Source organism: Andrena cerasifolii, chromosome 15, assembly GCF_050908995.1.
Source record: "Andrena cerasifolii isolate SP2316 chromosome 15, iyAndCera1_principal, whole genome shotgun sequence".
In the NCBI taxonomy this organism is placed as follows: Eukaryota; Metazoa; Arthropoda; class Insecta; order Hymenoptera; family Andrenidae; genus Andrena; species Andrena cerasifolii.
The window spans coordinates 7,620,113-7,638,690 of NC_135132.1; the positions used below are offsets into that span (position 1 = coordinate 7,620,113).

General features: G+C 49.2%; 3 protein-coding genes across 12 annotated transcripts; all 3 read left to right on the top strand.

The window, feature by feature from the left end:
* The first annotated feature begins 960 nt into the window (after window positions 1–960).
* On the top strand, window positions 961–7,844 carry LOC143376906 (uncharacterized). Of its 2 annotated transcripts, XM_076827683.1 has the most exons (9): window positions 961–1,119; window positions 2,795–2,859; window positions 2,939–3,284; window positions 3,970–4,150; window positions 4,262–4,596; window positions 4,670–4,985; window positions 5,056–5,579; window positions 5,645–6,302; window positions 6,959–7,844. In XM_076827683.1, exons 1-9 carry the CDS (start codon window positions 1,097–1,099, stop codon window positions 7,328–7,330), a joined length of 2,820 nt encoding a protein of 939 aa, XP_076683798.1. In that variant the 5' UTR covers window positions 961–1,096; the 3' UTR covers window positions 7,331–7,844. The 2 variants fall into 2 exon arrangements, with proteins under 2 accessions (XP_076683798.1, XP_076683799.1); XM_076827684.1 differs by lacking the exons at window positions 961–1,119; window positions 2,795–2,859; window positions 2,939–3,284 and having other exon boundaries at window positions 3,907–4,150; window positions 4,667–4,985.
* Window positions 7,845–8,084: 240 nt separating this feature from the next.
* Atg9 (autophagy-related protein 9) lies at window positions 8,085–13,271 on the top strand. Of its 9 annotated transcripts, none has more exons than XM_076827645.1 (9): window positions 8,111–8,407; window positions 8,745–8,981; window positions 9,055–9,163; window positions 9,291–9,610; window positions 9,688–10,154; window positions 10,232–10,416; window positions 10,517–11,464; window positions 11,547–11,915; window positions 12,002–13,271. In XM_076827645.1, exons 3-9 carry the CDS (start codon window positions 9,110–9,112, stop codon window positions 12,185–12,187), a joined length of 2,529 nt encoding a protein of 842 aa, XP_076683760.1. In that variant the 5' UTR covers window positions 8,111–8,407; window positions 8,745–8,981; window positions 9,055–9,109; the 3' UTR covers window positions 12,188–13,271. The 9 variants fall into 9 exon arrangements, with proteins under 9 accessions (XP_076683762.1, XP_076683763.1, XP_076683760.1 ...); XM_076827644.1 differs by having other exon boundaries at window positions 8,745–8,908; XM_076827647.1 differs by lacking the exon at window positions 8,745–8,981 and having other exon boundaries at window positions 8,085–8,217.
* A 1,721-nt stretch (window positions 13,272–14,992) lies between these two features.
* LOC143376889 (uncharacterized) lies at window positions 14,993–18,300 on the top strand. Its single transcript, XM_076827667.1, has 3 exons — window positions 14,993–15,121; window positions 17,778–17,909; window positions 18,097–18,300. The coding sequence occupies exons 1-3, from the start codon at window positions 15,008–15,010 to the stop codon at window positions 18,298–18,300; spliced, it is 450 nt and encodes a 149-aa protein (XP_076683782.1). The 5' UTR covers window positions 14,993–15,007.
* Window positions 18,301–18,578: the final 278 nt, after the last annotated feature.

Sequence of the window (18,578 nt, forward strand, 5' to 3'; positions counted from 1 at the left end):
CGGAGGTTTAACAAACTATCGGGCATCCCTCCCACCGGCAGGCAAAATGGAAGAAGAATCGTGTCAGCCTTTGGTATTCCCGGCAACCACCAACGGATTACCGTGTCGCGGCCTGGCCTGGTCCTAATGGATCGACATTCTTCTTGCGCAACGAGACGTAAAGACCTTTAACGCGGCAGCTACCTTCTGGTTCGCTGCGCTTCGGGCCGGATAGTTTATACGGTTACGGAACTCGCGCCTTTACCGGGCCTTGACACCTACGGTAGCAATCGCGCGAGGAACGCGCCCTGGACCGGGGGTGAACAAATATCTCTGATTCACCAGCGCCTCTGATTCACCACCAAGCGGTTCGGCGTCGCCTCGGGATTCCCAGGCAAGAATTCAAGGATCCCGAAGGGCGCGGGTGCCGGAGCGAGCGGCGGATGAATCGCCCGAGCGGCTAGCCAAACACTCGGGCCCGCTGTATCCCCGACAACGCGCGTACATCGAGTCAAGTCGGACTACGCCGCGGTGTCCAGTTTTCATGGGCTGGTGGGGTGTTCACCAGGTGGCCGTGGTGGGTGGCGTATAAGTAGAGGCCTGCATTCGCCGCCGTTCTCATACCCTCACCACGTCCTTCGACTACCTCTTACTTTTACTCCGCGTCTTTTTTCGCTTCTCTTTCTCTCCTGTCCCTGTGCTATCCCGGCTCCGTCGCTCGCCGCCGCGCACAGTCCCAGCGCAGTACCGCAGGCGAGCCGAGACAGGGGGAACCATAGAGCACCCAGAGAGCCAGGGGGACCGATCCCGCTTCGCATAGTGTACGTACGTGTTGCTCGGCTGGTGCCCGGACGCGGACCTTTTCCGCGATCGCTCCGACCCGCCTGGAAGACGAGCCTGGTCTCGAGGAGAGGGCAACGATGGTCGCGAGTGTCCGGTGACGATACGTGTCCTCGTTCGCAGTACCTCGGCGATATCGCGACCGTCTACCGATCCCTCAGTGACCGCGTACTACGCCAGCCAATCCCTCGCGAAGAAACGCACCCTTCCGCTGGACGTTCTACGGAGGCCAGCTCCAAGAAACTCGAAGAAAGCCGGAGGAAAGGCCGACGCCGACATGTGGCTGAAAACCACCCTCCTGTAAGTACCACAAGTGATCTAACGGGGAATCCTTGATTGTTACCGTTACCGAACCCGGTACCGCTGCACAGGCAGCTAATTAAGGATGCTTTCGCAACCCGTCTCGCTCGGGGGAGCGATCAATGGGGCGAGCACGCGTTATCGCGCTCCCGTTCGCCGGCAACGACGCCTCCAGCGATGCTAATTAACGCGCCAGTGCCGCGTAACACTGCAATTCTTCCCCCACTTTCCTTCGACGGCGTCGCGTGCATCTGGACGCGCGAAGGAAAGTGGTGCTGGATCGTCCGAGAGGACATCCTCCTCGCGCTCGACAGGTTGAATCCTCCGGCGGGATAATGAGAAACGCTAGCAGAGTACCGCGGGATTTCTAAAACCTCGCAAGTCAAATAGAAAGCTCCCACGGTTACATCTCGGCGCATTTGCGAAACCTGGCTCCGCGTAGGTGCGAGAAAAAGATATTAACGGGCCCGCGATAGGCTTTCACGGTGATGTTGTGCGTTACGTAACACGGCTATCTCGTGCCACTGGAGAGAACTCGTGTCGTACGTTCACGCAGATACGTTTGCCCGTAACCGAGACAAGCTTTCTCCATATGGAAACGCGATGGATTCCAGCGCCGGGCTAGCTCGGCCAGGCCCGGCGTCGGGGCTTCGTCAAAACAGTTACCCATTGTCTGGCCTGGTCGCGAGTAGCTCTGTCGCGCAGATCGGCTAGAAATCATTCCCGTCCCGGATGCAAGGCGACGGCCGGCCGATCCTGCGCGCAGAACAGGATGTCGTTCCTTTCGATCGCGCTGGCAAATGTCGCGGCGGACTTTCTATCGATGGGGAAAGATCGCGGCGCGGGGCTCTTCGCCTCAATCCCATCAATTTTACAAGTCGCTCTCCTTCGTCGCGGGAAATCGATCGTAACCCGATCGACCTTGCGGGTTCGAGGCGCCACGAAATCGAGACACCACCTTCGTAGACAAATAGGCTCCGTTATTTCTCTTGCCCTTTGGGAGAGATCGAGAAATCGGAGGCTGCACGATCCATCGATTCGTATCGAACGGCGGTTCAGTTGCGGAGGTGGAGGGGCAGCTCTCGATCCCCTCAAAATTTCGGATCGCCGGCGAACCTGGCCGAACAACCTTGAGCCAAAGGAGGACGAGGTCGCTCTCTCGTACCCCCGGGCAGGCTACTAGACGGCCTTGACTTTTTCTTTCCATCAAATTATTTGGCCGCTGCGAAAATTGCTCTTCCTGCGGCCGGGCCGAGGGAAGCTGCTTTCGGAGATCTTCAAGGAGAGCGACGGGTCCTTTCACTTCGAGGCTTTCCACGAAATCGAATTCCAACGCCTGCCTTGCCCAGCCTAGCGCAGAAACAGGCATGACTCGCTGCTACGAATTCTGAAAGGGAATTTCTCAGGCGAGATTTTCCCCATTCAGTAGTTACACTTTGACGCCAGTTGGAGTGTATTAAAGATCGGGTACCGGCTGAAAGAGAACAGGCCGCATTGGTTGCAGCTTCCAGCTCGCCAGACACGAACTTTCACCGCGTCGAGCGTTGTCTTGCACTCCGCGGGCGCTCGATCTCGCTGGCAATTTCATTCTACAATGTCCCCTTCTAATCGCCCGCGAATCCAGCGCTTCGAGACGATCTAGGTACAAGTTTAACGACCTTCTTCCTCTGCCCAGGCTGTGCTGCGTCCTTGCGTGCACCCTCGCGGAGGATGCATCCAGCAGAGCAGTCTCTGTCGAAGGTACAGTGCTCAACCTCCCTTATCAGACATGCCCACTCGCTCCGTATAATGTGATTAAACGATGGATATCGCCCCGTAGAGTACGTAACGGCCCACAAACTGCCGGAAAGCGTCGCGAGGCCGTTGGACTACGATGACGACGTCGTGGACGTGGAGAGGAAGGCGGTCTCCAAGGATGGAAAGCACGCGAAGAAAGTGATCTCGCGGATCGAGAGCGCCGATAAGAAGCTGGACCCCGTCAGGAGGTTCGATTTCGGCGACGAGGGCAAAGCGGATGGTAGAACGAACAAACGACAAGTTCGCGTAGAACTGGAGAACTTCAGCGACACTGGTGTCCTGCAGGAAGATGGACTTCGAAGAACGGACGCGCACAGAGCGCGATTAGAAGGCCAGAGGGACTCCGTGATCCCTGGGGTATACGTTAGGTGAGGAAACCACGTGTCTTGCTTTCTTGCTCCAGTTAAATATCTACTAACCCAAGATCCTCGGGGATCCTCCGCGTTACCGGCCAGTCGCGTTACCAATTCACCCAACGCCGGCTCTGCGATATTACTCATTTCCGAGCTCCATATATTTTTTTTTATTAAATACTTTGAACCTGGACAGGTCCTTAAGCAAACTTTTCAAGGTCGGCAATACAGAGATGATATGTTAGTACTTATGAACTAGATATTTACAATGTTTTAACAAGTATGAAGGTAAAAATGTCAGTTCTCGGTTTTAACAATGTTAGTTGCTTAAGGTTATTATAGTAAAAAATATATATATATACCTATAAGTAATTTACTAGTAGATATCACAGTCCGTTTTGAACTTTGGTCAGAGCATATTAAAAACTATCTTACTGACGAACCCTGTACCGAGATCCATAAATACCGAAACTAATGCGGCGCCACCTGTGTGTCGAGCGTAAAGTAAGCCGTTCCCGAACGCCGAATGCCTACATTACCTACCGCGATAATGGCTCTCCTCTGAACGATTTTTATTTTTAGATCTCTAGTATGGCGCCAATACTTTGGTTAGCGTTTGAAAAATGTCCCCTTAGCTTTATAATTTCCCGTTTAATTTTATGCTGGTTGAAGTATTAATTTACGATACCTTGCCACCCAGCGAGGAATACCCGACCACCATGATGCCTGTATTAACGACGCCACGCGAGGCTCGTAGCTTCGACTTTGTCCCCGTGAACATCATCCGCGACGACGGCAAGGAGACCTCGTTCCGCGACCGCAATTTCGGGGACTTCAGCGACGTCAGTTTAGTACCCGCCGGCACTAACTCCCGAATCCAGGTAAGCGATCCCGCCTGTTTATTATCTTGGCACGCGCGAGCGAATGATCGATCGTATGGCATGGGGGCGTGCAGAGAATAACGTTGAAACGTCTCGATGCTCGTGAAACAGGTTAAGAAAGGGCCGAACGGGAAGGACTACGAATACGAGTACGTATATTATTACTATGACGAGGAGGATGAGAATAAGGCGGGTACAGCGGGGTCGGCCGTCACCAATTCTTACGACGTTCCTTCTAGAACGACGCCCGCGCCTAGGCGCGGCGGATCGTCCAGCGGCAGAAGTAAGTACAGTAGCGCGGAAAGGTCGAGCACCGTGGAGCCCGCGAGCAACGAAGTGATCCCGAATAGAAATGGAAACGGAAGTGGTAACAGGGCAAGGCAGTTGACCGAGGCCGAGGACGTGTCCGAGGAGAGGCTGCCGACTAACACCAGGTTCCCACCGAGGTGCGTAGACCAGCCTCGCAACCCCATGCGCCACCTTTATTCGAGTAATAGTTTGAGCTTCCTACACAAGCAGATCGCGGTCGAATCACAATACAGCGACCACCGAGTCGTCCCGAGCGCGAGGGAACCGACCCAGGCCCAGCTTGGATCTAGTAGACTCGAGCAGCTTCCGGACCCACCAGGAGGGCCCAGAGTTCCCTCAAGTTCTGCCTAAAGGACCCGTTAGGTTCCTAGGAGTCACCCCAAACGAGGAGAACGAGGAGAAACTAGCGGGCAAGGGACGCAGCAGGCCTCAAAAGGTCCAGGAGCCTGCGCCCGTGCAAGAGGATGTCGAGGACACTCCTGCTCCTACGACCAGGAGGCGGCCCATCAGCACTGCCGCGCCTCAAGTAATTGTGCAGTTCCTTTCTTCTCGGCGGCTCGCGGGCGAACGAGAGCGTGACTGTTCGCGTGTTTCAGGTGGATGAAGACTCGTCTAGGGACCCAACCTCGCGAGTGTCCGAAGAAAGCGACAGTGAGGAGGAAGCCTCGTCTTCGTTGGATAAAAGCAAGGAGAGAGAGGACTCTGAGGAACTGGAGACGTCCTCCATTTCTCCCAGCACCGTTTCCACCGCTACGGAGAGCCCGACCACAGAGTACCCCTCCGCGATGGATAAGGTCGCCTTAGACCTCTATGCATTCGTCCAGCAGGGCCAGAATAACCTGGTGGACGCATCCAGCAGCGAGGCTACTGACACAACGTCAGCTGGGACCACTCTATCAGACGACGAGGCAACCACAGACCTGACAAGCGTCACTGAATTGTCTACCACGGTGACCGTCGAGTCCACGACAACCACTACTACGACAGAGCCAACCACCACCACCACCACTACTACGACCACCACAACAACGGAACCACCTACAACTACCACCCAACTGCCAGCTGGCAGAGGGAAGTTCCGTAGGCCAGGACTCGGAGGACCCGCCATTTCTCGAAACAGGTGAGATTGGAATGAGTGGGTAGAAAAGGGATTAGGAGGTTGATGGAACGATTGTTGCACATCAGGTTCAAGTCGAACGGAGGTGGCAGCACGACGACCACCGAGGCGTCCGCGGAGCCAACGCAGCGCACAAGAGGCCGTTTCGGTGGCAACGGCTCCAACGGAGGTGGCTTCAAGAGAGCCCGACCTGGCCAGAAGCAGCCCGTCGAGGAGGACGCGGTCCAGAAGGAGAGTTCCAGCACGGTGCACGCGGAGAAACCTTCCTCCGGCACTCGCGGAAGGTTCCGCGGGCCAACGGGGACCAGATCGACCGTCTCGACGACCACGTCTGCCCCGACCAATGGTGGATCAACTTCATCGGCTAGTGGACCGTCCGGAATATCCAGGCCGTCGTTTAATAAACTGAACATCAACAGACGACGTGGAAGACCAACTACCAGCTCACCAAATGCCACAGAGGAGAGCCAAGAATCAGGCAAAGAAGCTGCCACGGCGACCGTGCAGGAGGCAGTGACTAGTGCGGCCAAGCCGACCCCTCGACCTCGACTCGCAGCAGCGGGCACGAGACCAGTGATTAAACCTGGCGGAGTCCGAGTGAATTTGAGACAGAAACCAGGACAGGCGACCACTACTACGACCACCACTGCAGCCTCAGCGGATACCCCAGAGGAGCCCTCCATCGACGAGCCTGCTGGAGAGGGGACCGAGGAGGAAACCCACGAGGTGAATATATTATTGTTATTAATCACGAACCCGGTAGGGGGCCAATACGATACTTAGGCTTTTCCAATTAAAGTTTGCCATGGAATACTTCCAAACTCACTAAAATTTTGCGGGATTCGCGACCTCAAGTGGGCTGATGAGGCCGCGCCATTTCAGATTTTGCTGTCAGATGTATTTACTCGTTTTTGTAATATTTAAATTGTATTATTATCACAAGATAAATAAATTCTCGCGAAACCCTAGGGGTTCCTAGTGTATGAATAGGTTTTGTAATTCACGGAAAAAGTGGACCTCGGGACGATGGGACTCGAGAACCCACGATCTCCGGGATATCCTTGGCATACTGGGCAGCGGCCTAACCAACTCCACCGAAGCTGAACCTCCGAGGTCTCTTATAATATCTGCATTATCACAATCACATGGAGTTTATCTTGTTTATGCATCAGAAATTGCAAAGTCCATTAATATCATAGGCTGATATTCTACAGCAGATTTTCAATGTAGGAAGAGTGAAGATAGTCGATCGTTCGTCAAAGTTGCCCGCGTGGCGCGCTTTCACCGAATGGCCTTTCGTAAAATGTCACGAGCCCGCATACCTGGCCTCGAGTCACGAGCCCGCGATCCCATCCTCAGCAATCCTGTCTTTTTTTTCACAGGCGCCCGCGGAGACCAGCCCCCCACCGACGCGCTCCACTACAGCGAATCCTCTGAACAAGTTGCGCAACCGAAACAGACTGCAGGTCCATCCCAAAACGACAACCAGATCGCCCGTCTCACTGGCGCCGAGGAGATCGCCGCTGCTACCTCGCCGCAAGGTGACGGAAGCACCGGTGGCCCAGACCAGTGAGGAGGAGGTGTCCGAGGAGCCAGAATCATCCAGCGAGACGGAATCCACCGAGGCTACCTCAGCGGAGACCAGCACCGCGGCGAGCACTAAGCACGAGGAGACCAGGGGGCTGGGAGGACTGTTGGCGCCCAGGCGCAGATTGACGCCCCGACGTCCCGGGCAGATTATTTCTCGAGAATAATGAAGACGAGAAACAGACTGCCCGCTTAGAAGCGGACTCGGTGCTCGAGGATCACTAAAAGCTTACATCCGTCGGGCCCAGGATCGAAACGCAGCCTACGAGTCGGAGATAGATAGGAGTCTCTCATCGGAGACGGGGACAAAAGATGGCCGAGAGGAGACCGCTCGATTAGCTCGGCTGATCCTCCTTAAAACGCTCCACTCGGCTACTAAATTAAGGCGCGTTCGAGAATCCGTTCTCAACGACACTCGTTCACCGCGAAACCGTCGAAAGTACCGTTTAGATGCATCGGGAACGAAAGATCGAGGCGCTCGGCCAAGGGAATCGGAAGAGATTGCCTACCTTTTCGTCGCTCGCATCCTTTGAACGGTACTTCGATCGCGTGGTCCAACCAGAATTGGAAACGACACCGCTCGAGTACGTACTTCGGATCGTACCAATACTTTTGTAATTACGATATGTTCCATGATACGCTGTAAATATGATATCGCAATTAAACGTATGTGAAAAATTGATCCAACTGCCGATTTACCCTTCAGACGCCACCGTCACAAGTATACTAAAGCACGATGTCCGATCTACGCCGTTCCTCAATTGGAGGTTATTCCTGAAGATTCCTCGTAATACATCGAAAGCGGCGTGGATAATGTAGTTATCTCGCATTGTCGATCGGTAACGAAGAGAACGTTGTAATTTGCTAACGGTAAGACGACGATGCTTCCAGAAGTCAACGTACGGATCGTGACAAGCAGAACTCAGGTGCGTTACGAATAGAGGGAATAGTCAGCAAAGATGGCGAGACACGGAGAAGTGGTGGAGCGGTTTTGACGAGTCCTATGTCTAAATTAGCAGTGAATGATCGTCGCTGTCGCTGCCGCGGTCAATATGTGAGTGTGGGTTAATGGGTCTGCGTCTGTTAGAAATAAGCGCGTGTCAGTTAGCAGTGCGGGACGAAAACTCGCGCGAGATCAAGGTACGACAGGATGCTTTGTTTATAGAGATCAGCTATGTTACCAAACATTCCTATCGCTTTCGCTGCTGCCTCGTCCACGACGCTTCTATTTCCGTCGAATAAAGGTCAGCCGAATGCAAAGACAAAGCGACGCTCGACGCGCGGGCGACACGCGCCGTTTAGCCGGACATCGCATCGATAAGCCCAAAAAAATCTCGGCTAGACTCGGCTCTCCGGAAGAATTGTAAAAAAAACTCTCCTCCTATTAGGAGAGTGGATTTAATCTTTTGTCACGCGTCCACCGACTGCTCGGCCCGTCGCTGCCCTTTGTCCAGCTAAACGCTACTCGCATGCCCCCTCTCAAAATTATAGACGTATTTCTGACGCTGAGCACTAATTACACAGCGTCAGCTCGCACTCCAATAATCCTCATGTGGTAATCTTCTGCGTATTCTTTTCAAGATGTATCCGTTGTAAATGCGTATTTGAAAGTATTAACTTCGCACTACCGTAGACAATACAGGTGGGATGACCCATCATTGGATTGCAATTGATTGGGAAACATCTCGATTTAATCCTCTGATAAGAGCGGAATCGTCAAGCGTCGTTCGTCGCGCGACAGAAAGGTAGAGAAAGATTGGTTTTGCGAAAGGCTTGTGTTTTCCTACGCGGGAGTAGACGCAGTAGAGTAGCCACTAGGTAAAGCCAGTCGAGCCCCCCCCCTCCCAGAACGGCATCAACCTGTTCAATTGGTGGGTGATTTACATTTTAGATGCTTGCGGAGCAATCGTCCACCGGTAGTTAATTAATCTTAATGACATGAGAGAATGAAACGAGAAACTGTCATTACCTGCGTAGAGCCAAACCGACGAGCAAAAACGGTAAGGCTCGGAGTCTGCTAGGATGTGTGCGTCATTTCGCTTAGATCAAGCCTATAACATTCTTCTATTTCTATTCGACGAGCATCGGTTCTGCCGTGCGAACGTTGATATCGAAACGTGTTCGTAGATGACAACGGTATTGGATGGCAGCTATCAACGGATGGAGCCCTACGAGGTCGAGGAGGAGGATGGGGAGGACGACGACGACCATGAGGAGACGCCGCAGGAATCCGGCGTTATGATTCATGTAGTGCCCGAAGGGAACAAAGCCAGGTGGAACCACATAGAAGATCTGGATTCGTTTTTCACAAGAATGTACCACTACCACCAAAACCATGGGTTCGCTTGTATGATGCTTCAAGAAATGCTCGAGCTAGGACAATTCATTTTCGTAGTTACTTTTTCAACCTTTCTCTTTCATTGCGTCGATTACTCCATACTCTTTAAGTAAGGTTTCGCGAACGGCACAGTACGACAGACCGTAACGAAGGACCGCTCTGTACAGCAGGCACGTTTGCTTCCAGGGACAAAGTACCTAGCAACACGACGCACAAAACGTCGATAAACGACGCGCTGTTGTCCTGGGAAGAGTGTATGGCGTCTATGGGCCTGATCACTTGGATATGTATCTCGGTGGCCACTATCTTTTGGATACTGCGAGTGGTAAAAGTTTTATGCCATCTCACGAAATTCTGGGATATAAAGCTGTTCTTTAACACCGCTCTAAAAATCGAAGACTGCGATTTGGATAATGTGACCTGGCACGAGGTGCAGAAGCGGGTCAGGGAGGTGCAGAAAGAGCAGGAGATGTGCATTCACAAAAGAGAGCTGACGGAGTTAGATATATACCATAGGATATTAAGATTCAAAAACTATATGGTGGCTATGATCAATAAGTCCCTGCTGCCTGTACGGTTCAAAGTCCCCGCCGTGGGAGAAGTTATTTTCATGACGAGAGGGTTAAAGTACAACATGGAGCTGCTTCTGTTTTGTAAGCTTTTAGACGTACAGATAGGCGTCGACTAAAAACCCACGCTCACTCTTTATCGTCACCTGTTTCTCGCCTAGGGGGGCCCTGGTCTCCGTTTGAAAACAATTGGCACCTCAAGGAAGATTACAAAAAGCTGAACAAAAGGCAGGAGCTCGCTAGAGCATTGTCCAAGCACATTCTGTGGGTGGGAATAGCGAATTTGATACTTTGCCCGTTGATTCTACTTTGGCAGATACTGTATTCCTTCTTCAATTACGGAGAGGTGAGTAGCTTCCGTTAGCAGCAACACCCTCTGTCCCAGTAGCCTACCATCCACCCCAATAATGCAATCGTATCACAGTGCAAATCTCTGTCTCCAATAGATAATCAAGCGAGAGCCGGGCACACTGGGCACGAGAATGTGGTCCCTCTACGGTCGACTGTATCTCCGCCACTTCAACGAGCTCGATCACGAATTGAACGCGCGCCTGAATCGCGCGTACCGTCCAGCATCAAAATACATGAGTATATTCACCTCCCCCATTATAACCGTTATCGCCAAGAACGTCACCTTCGTTGCTGGGAGCATGTTAGTGGTACTGCTGTTGTTGACCGTGTACGACGAGGACGTGCTGACGGTAGAGCACGTGCTGACTACCATGACCATACTAGGAACAATAATAGCCGGAGCAAGGGCATTTATACCGGACGAGAACCTAGTTTGGTGCCCGGAGACTCTTTTAACCGCCGTCTTAGCGCACACGCACTACAGACCAGACAGCTGGCGGGGCTACGCTCACACAGAGACTACCAGGGCCCAGGTCGCGCAATTGTTTCAGTACCGCGCGATCCACCTTCTAGAAGAACTAACTTCCCCCCTGCTCACGCCAATTATCCTATGCTTCTGCATGAGGCACCGAGCCCTGGACATCGTCGACTTCTATCGGAATTTTACAATCGAGGTCACGGGGGTAGGCGACGTCTGCAGCTTCGCGCAAATGGACGTTAGGAAGCATGGAAACCCCATGTGGCAGACGATCAACGAGAGCCCTATCGAAGATCGTAGCGCGGGCTACGATAACCTGTACGGCATGGAGCCGGGCAAGCTTCGAATCCCCATGTCGAATCAGTACACTCAAGCAGAGGACGGGAAGACCGAATTGTCCCTCATACACTTCACCCTGACCAACCCGGAGTGGAAGCCCCCAAGCCACGCCGAGAACTTTGTCGCTGCTTTGAGGGAGAGGGCTAAGAAAGAAGTGCAGGGTGCGCCTGGCGAAATCAACCCCCTTTTGGCGAGCCTGAACAGCTTGTCCGGCCTGGGCCCTAGCGTAAGTGTTTCAAACAATCTTTCCCACTCAACTAGCGGTGCTATCAGGCAACTGTAAAACTGCATTCTTCCTGTCCTTTCAGTACAACGACATAGTCTCCAATATTATCAGAAGCACAATGGTGAACCACTTCAGCGCACCGACTGCGAGCGACATGTTCGTCACGCAACCTGGAACGTCGGCCTCGGTTGCGGTCGACGAGTCCCTCAGCCTGAAATCGGAGCTTATGCCCCGCGCGGTTCGACGCGGCTTGAGCAAAGCGGAGGGCCCGATTCATAACGAGAAAGGCTTCCTGTATGGTTTGCAACAGGGGATGTCGAATCAATCTCTGGGCGCTTCCGTCTTTGGGTCCGGCCAGGAACTTCCCACCGACCTATCTGTGCCCCTGGAATTGACTGCCGCCGATATTTCCCTGTCTACGTTGTACCTGCACGAACTTCACCATAGACAAGTATACTCGACGAGACCAATCGCGCGGACGAATTTTACGGGGACTTGGAAGCAGGGATAAAAACGTGGAACTTTGTGACGTTGCAGGTTAAGAGGTACGGCTATCAGGAAACGACCTCGAGGAGTATATGGCAGCGAAGCCCTGTCCAAGAGCTTGCCACGCTTCCAGAACATAGGCAAGAGAGAGCACCGTTGCTGCTCCATCAGGATTCCTCGGTCAGGGATAACACAGAACCGACGTACAACGCGAACGCTCATTTAGATAGCATCTGAACAATCTCGCCGCAGTGATTTTCAACGCTTCTAAGAGAATAAACAATGATTTTAACCGCTTTACGACTACGAAGATCTCGTGTGATTTATTTTACGTAGCTGGGACAGCTGGGACGTTTAAGAATCTGTGTTATCGAGGCGAATACAATTGTTGAAACGTTCTCGGATTGGCCGACGATTTCGAATTGCCTACTCCGACACGTCGAGGGCCTAATGCACGAGGATAATCAAGACTAATCTCCAAGTTGCTGCTCCCGCGCTACCAACGGGGGCAAACAGATCTGTACGAATTTTTTACGAAGAAACTGGATATCCTAGGGTTTAATTGCTGAATACGGTGCTTGTGTTCGGCACTCTATTGTGTATACAGTCGTCTCTCGATATAGGCTCGCTGTAGAATCCTTATCGCGAGGTGGACACGATTCGAAGGCTCGCAACGGCGAAGACTGTGACATGACGGTACTCGCTCGGTTTCGCGCCCTTTTGTTCACTCTTCATTGTCTTTCTCGTCGTCGGTAAAGTCACGAGCGAGTCTTCGGCGAGCGTGCGCGAGCCTCAAGGGCCTATATCGAGAGAAAACTAGTTTCCGCTGCCGCGATTCTCTAGTCACACGAAATTAACCACGAGCCATAGCATAAACGACTATTTATTTCTTACGTGTAATTACTCTAATGCGATAAACACGGTGGCAGGATGAACACGGTTAACGGGTAGGGTTCTCGAGGGACACGAACGCACGCCTATGCTCCCTATTGTTAAGAGATGGTCACGGTGCAGCTAGCTGGAGGCGCAAGCATCCATCTTTCAAAGAACCTGCGGCTCCCCATGCGACCAAAGGACTTCTTTATTTACGTGCAAGTCCAATCGTGACTGCCGACTTTTATCGGCGCGAAACAAGCGACTAACATTCTACCCTCAAACGAAGTACAGTAACACGTAACAAAGCCACGTAAGAACCTCTTTTTTTTCTAAGAAAATCTTATATGGACATGATTCTATAAAGCAACTATCATTAATATTACCACGATCGTTAAATTAACTTATGTAATTTACCATTATGACAAATAAATACGTTTCGTAACAAGGGCGGATTTCGAGATTTGCCGTCCCTAGGCTAAGCGTCTGCCACCCTTTCCGTGGAAGATCCTCAAATATTTTAATATAAAAGAGTCGAGACGGTTTTAAAATTAATTCCATGCGACAACTCGCATATAGGTTACTGCTGTTTTGCTACTATTGTTTTCAAACTTTCCTCACACCCCTGTGTTTAAACTTTAGAGGGCCAGGATTTTTTCATTGAAATTGTAAATCCTATTACTTAAAATTTATGCATATATACCACTAAAATGGCCGGCAAAGTATCCAAATTTTTAAGTGGCCACTATAGTATCGCATGTACTGGAATTTTTAAAATTTCAACTTTAATATTTCTAAGGGTTTTTGATATCGCTAGTCACGATTCTAAGGTCGGAGATCGAAATTTACACAGGAACAGTGTTGCCAACTTAAACAAGCCTAAATGAATAACAGCAGTTATTACATTCATATATTATTCTTTCCTTTGACGTTACCCAGAGCTAACAACGTGGACGTAGAAAGTTTTGTAGCTCTTTTTTTGTTTCTGGGGTTTTTTGTGTTATTTTTGGATTTGTTTTTTTTTTAGTTTTCTGGTTTTACTATTTATTATGCGAGCTGCAGTCGTGCAACTCACTAATGCCCATGCATTATACAAAACTAGCGTCCCCCGTGTCGGCTTTGCCAGAGATATTAGCGAGACTGCTTCATGTTTATGAGAATTAATATCTTTTAAGGAAATTAAGTATATTTAAAAAAAGGTTAATTTCTTCATAATATTTTGGAAAATATACCATTCTCTCCTTTGCGAGATTTACTTTTCCTCCAGAGCAAAATATACCAGGCGCTTCTTCGTTCCATGTTAATAACGCGTTTTTGAGACATGCTACATAACCTATGTCCGTCCTAGAGTATCCAGGAATAACGTGTTAAAATTTAGGGGGAAGATCGGTTCAATAGGTCTTGAATTTTGCGCGAACATAAAAATCGGCTCTCTCTTTATATAATAGTACAGATGAATAATGAACGTGTATCCTTTCCTTCATTTCGTTTACAAGTGCTTAGGGCTTTACCGAATCTTAATCCGAATGACTCCACTTCTCATCTGTCCAAACCCTCTCGACTAATATTCATTTCGTCCTTTTCCAAAATTACTCGATAAAAACCGACGATGCAATTTGTGTTCATTAAAAAAACAAATCCAAAAATAACACAGAAAACGCCAATGGAAATAATATACGCATGTAACTGCTGTTATTCATTTAGGCTTGTTTAGGTTGGCAACACTGTTTCTGCGTAAAATTACGATACTCTGGCCGTAGAATCGTGATTAGCGATATCAAAAACCGTTAGAAACATTAGTCCAAATTTTTAAATTTTCACTGGGCACTATACTGGCCAGTCCGGCCCTGTAAAGGTTAAACACCACTCCTCTCGGTGTTAGGAAAGCTAGATAGACATTTTATTTTACAACGAAAATCTATGGTATGATCTTCGATGGAGACTAAAAAGTTGTCGGTAAAACATTTCCCTACCTTATTCAATTTGTTCTCAAAATTTTCTGGCTGATTAGATTATATACAAATCCGCCCCTGTTTGGTTACAAAACCCGCAAATCCCCTGGCGAGCCCCGAACAAACGACCGTCGAAAATGAAAACACGGCTGGCGAGGACAAATGATAGAGTTTCCAGCATAATAAACAAAATATGAGCACTCACCAAACCTGCAAGAAGTCGGCGTAGTCGATGTCGGGGGACGCCAGCAAGTACAATCTTCGGTGCAACCGCAACGTCAGCGAGAAGATGACGAAGAAGGACTTCGTTTACGACATCCGGCCGCCGATCCAGAGCTGCAGGAAGGTGAGAAGTCAACATCCTCCGCGTTAAACTCACATACACTCAACGAATCACCGCAAACGTCAACGGCGGTCAGGCAGAATCCTGCACGCGGGAAAGCATGAGAATTTGAATCCGAGGCGACGCAACCAGCGAGCAAACATGGCGTCCGTTTGCCCGCGACAAATCGACCACCGTCTAAATCCATATCCCAATGTTTCTTTAAGCGCCCATGGATTCGGAGATACGTTGCTTCCAGCCCTCGTTCGGGTAAATGAATTCGCGTGTAAGCTGCGACAGGATACATCGCCCCGAGTCGACGGGAGCAGAATAAGGAGACGTGCAGAGTATTTGAAATTGAGATTACGCGATAACGAGGCAACATGGCGCCCAACCCACTCTCGACCACTTTTTAACGAATTTCTTCCGCTAATTACACGGTGCTGGGCTAGAATTCACTCTGTTTGGGTACCGCGTGCTCCGGGCTGTCGAACGTGCGCTGTTAAACGAGGATTAAAGCGAAAATCACTCGCGAATAGCGACGAAATTGGCGAGAGGCTTCGAAACGACCCGCACTCCTCTCAAGCCACGGTTGGACTGCGCTACGGGTCTGCGCAGTCACTCGTTTCGGCCGGGCGGCGGGCTCGGCGCAACAGTCGACCAAAACATTGCTTCGCCTGACCTTGTTTGCGTCCACAGCTTCAACGGGCTTTGGAATACGCTCGGTGAATATTACACGCTGGCTTTCGAATATTCTACAGCGGCAGGGTCGTAAATGGAATTGATAATGTAGCGGGAACTGAAAGGAAAATCTGTGGATTTAATTTAGGTTCCTGGTAAATTCTGAATCGATTTCTAGGTTAAGATATGTATATGGATGTTTGGTGATTAGTGAGCTAGATCGGGGAACAACTTTTCTCTCTTCTTATTCTTTTTGGACACCAGCGGAACGATAGCAAGTTTCTAGTAGTAGTGATGGGCGCACGAATATCAGTTTAGAAACGATTCGAGGTTATTCAATACTGTGAAGATTCGAATTTTATTCGAAGCGAGAATTTCTGGAAAGTCTTGACTTGGTAGGTCGTGAAAGTCTTGATAGCGAGATCTTTGTCGAAACTTATGCTCGGGATTCGAAGCGATTCGAAACTTTTGTCTAGGATTTGATGCGTTTCGAAAGTTACGTCACGAATTCGAAGCGATTCGAAACTTACGTCGCGAATTCTAAACGCTTCGAAACTTTACGCTCTGAATTCGTAGCGAATCGAAACTCACGTCACGAATTCGAAGCGATTCGGACGTGTCTTAAGCCCATCACTATCTAGTAGTAGGCAAATCAGGGATCGAAAACGTTCTGGAACTCTCGTTTTTAAACAAATTCTGTTAGAACTTGTATGTTTCGTTTAAGAACATATCTGTTCCTGTGGAATTTTTATTGAAAGAAATGTTACCCTTAGGAACTTCTTTAAAAATTATTCTCATGGAACAGATAATAATAAAATTAAATCGTCTTTATTCTTTTATAATATATGATGCAAACGCAAATACAGAACGGGCGAGGCTCAGCGTGGCTGTTATTATCCCTGACCCGAGATAAGAGTCCGAAAATTAGAGAACAAGAATGGGAAGGGGGGGGGGGGTAGAGTATAAAATAAGATGTTATAAGGACTCAGCGGTAGATCACATCAGCCGGGTTAGAATTATGCTATGTGTGGATGACTAAGAAGAAATCTTTGGTAGCATTTTTGAAAGAGTGTAGAGTGGGAAGTGTGCATGTAGCATTGGGAAGAAGATTATAGAAATGAGATGCTGCAAAGGAAAATGAGATATTTTAGAACCTTTATTTAAAAAAAATACTAAACTATTAGGTACTGGATTTATTTAACAATATAATATCATATTGTTCATTTTTATTTAATGAAAGGTATGAAAATCATAACATAAGTAATTACTAGTTTCCTAAAAAATATTGAACAGAAAAGAGAACTTGTCAAGGATAATACCTAAATAACATTTTTTTATAACTCACATGAACCAAAATAGATACAAATTCTATAAAATCTGCGTAGAAATTATCTGCGTAGGGTAAATATTACAAAATAAATAACACATTCAGAATATCAATTTAACTGTAATAATTATTTATTATTGTAGTGCTATTCGCTGAATAGTATTCAGTATTTATTACGACTGAGAACTTTTTTAATATTAATGAACAAAATACCTGTTATAGAAAATTATTTATCTTTATATTTCATAAGTTCCATCCCAACTAAAGCTTTTATTTTCAAAAACTTTCACTTTATCGCCTCTCATTAGCACTTATAACGTGAGAACATTTTTTAAAAAAAGTTCCAAGGTCCATGTATCGAATAAAACCGATTGAAAAGTTCCAGAACTCTTTGGAACCCCCAGGCAAACCTCGGTAATCTAAAGAATTACTTCTCCACTGCTCCGAGAAGAAGAATGTCCTTCAAAAAGCGTACATAGCAGGATAGTTGTTACGAATCCAAGCCGACTCAGCCGGCGACTTTCGTGTGACCATTCGAGCCGTCCGAGGGTCAATCATATTTTCAAAAATCTCCCATGCTCGCTGACTTAGTGTCCGCCGTAACGAACAACGTGCCTGCGAGGCACATCGCGGTGTTTATTTTGTCACAGAGAAGGAAAACTGTGGTTGCAGCTGGAGGACGGGAAATATCCGATCGTTCTGCCGCTCCAGCTACGACGGAGGCAAACTTCTGACTCGAAGACACCACAGTACACCGTGATCTGCGAGAAGGATGACCATGGCGGTGGCGGCGACGCTGTCGACGTGAGTATCACGAGTCCGGTCGGCGGAGTAAATTTTTCCCGGCTCTGGAATTGCGGGTGTACAAATTAAAATATATATTTCAAGAGCCTAAGAAACACTGGTACGCAAACGAAAAATATAAACTGGTAAAATGTGGAATAAATACTTATTCACAATTATTCATAACTACCCCCCCGTGGGATTGTAGCTTTCCGAGCCCCGAGCCTTGCGGTTCGAGTGCAACTTCTGCGGCGAGCAGATCGCCACCATGCTCTCGCTGTCCACGCACGTGAAGTCCCACCGTCGAAGGCACTGCAAGCACTGCTACTGGATTCTACTGGAGAACGAAACGATGGAGGAGCACGTTGAAGTCGCCCATCGAATCGATCCAGGTATCTTAACGAATACCTAACGCATGCTGGCCAGACCGCCCATCATTTGTTTACATTCTAATTCGCCTGAAATAAACATTGGACCCAAGCAACAGACGTGTTCCCCGCGTGATCGATCGGAGTCAACCCCCCCATCACTCTTTACGGATCGCATTCGCCAGATTCGATTATCCGATAGCATTCCTAATCTCGCACGCGCCCGGCAAAACTGCACGTTGCCCAAGCGGATCAATTTACGGATTATCTTTTATTATCCTCGATAACACTGCCTCTCACTCAACCAGCTGTCTACACATTG

Bases quoted from the DNA above. Each gene is read 5' to 3' on its own strand.
- LOC143376906 (XM_076827683.1), top strand. From the start codon at position 1,097: ATGTGGCTGAAAACCACCCTCCT. The intron at 3,285-3,969 runs GTGAGGAAACCA...CTTGCCACCCAG, and splicing joins ATCCCTGGGGTATACGTTAG to CGAGGAATACCCGACCACCA. The intron at 4,597-4,669 runs GTGCGTAGACCA...CTACACAAGCAG, and splicing joins AACACCAGGTTCCCACCGAG to ATCGCGGTCGAATCACAATA.
- Atg9 (XM_076827643.1), top strand. From the start codon at position 8,186: ATGATCGTCGCTGTCGCTGCCGCGGTCAATAT. The intron at 9,611-9,687 runs GTAAGGTTTCGC...GTTTGCTTCCAG, and splicing joins GATTACTCCATACTCTTTAA to GGACAAAGTACCTAGCAACA. The intron at 11,465-11,546 runs GTAAGTGTTTCA...CTGTCCTTTCAG, and splicing joins TGTCCGGCCTGGGCCCTAGC to TACAACGACATAGTCTCCAA.
- LOC143376889 (XM_076827667.1), top strand. From the start codon at position 15,008: ATGTCGGGGGACGCCAGCAAGTACAATCTTCGGTGCAACCGCAACGTC. The intron at 15,122-17,777 runs GTGAGAAGTCAA...CTGTGGTTGCAG, and splicing joins CGATCCAGAGCTGCAGGAAG to CTGGAGGACGGGAAATATCC. The intron at 17,910-18,096 runs GTGAGTATCACG...GTGGGATTGTAG, and splicing joins GTGGCGGCGACGCTGTCGAC to CTTTCCGAGCCCCGAGCCTT.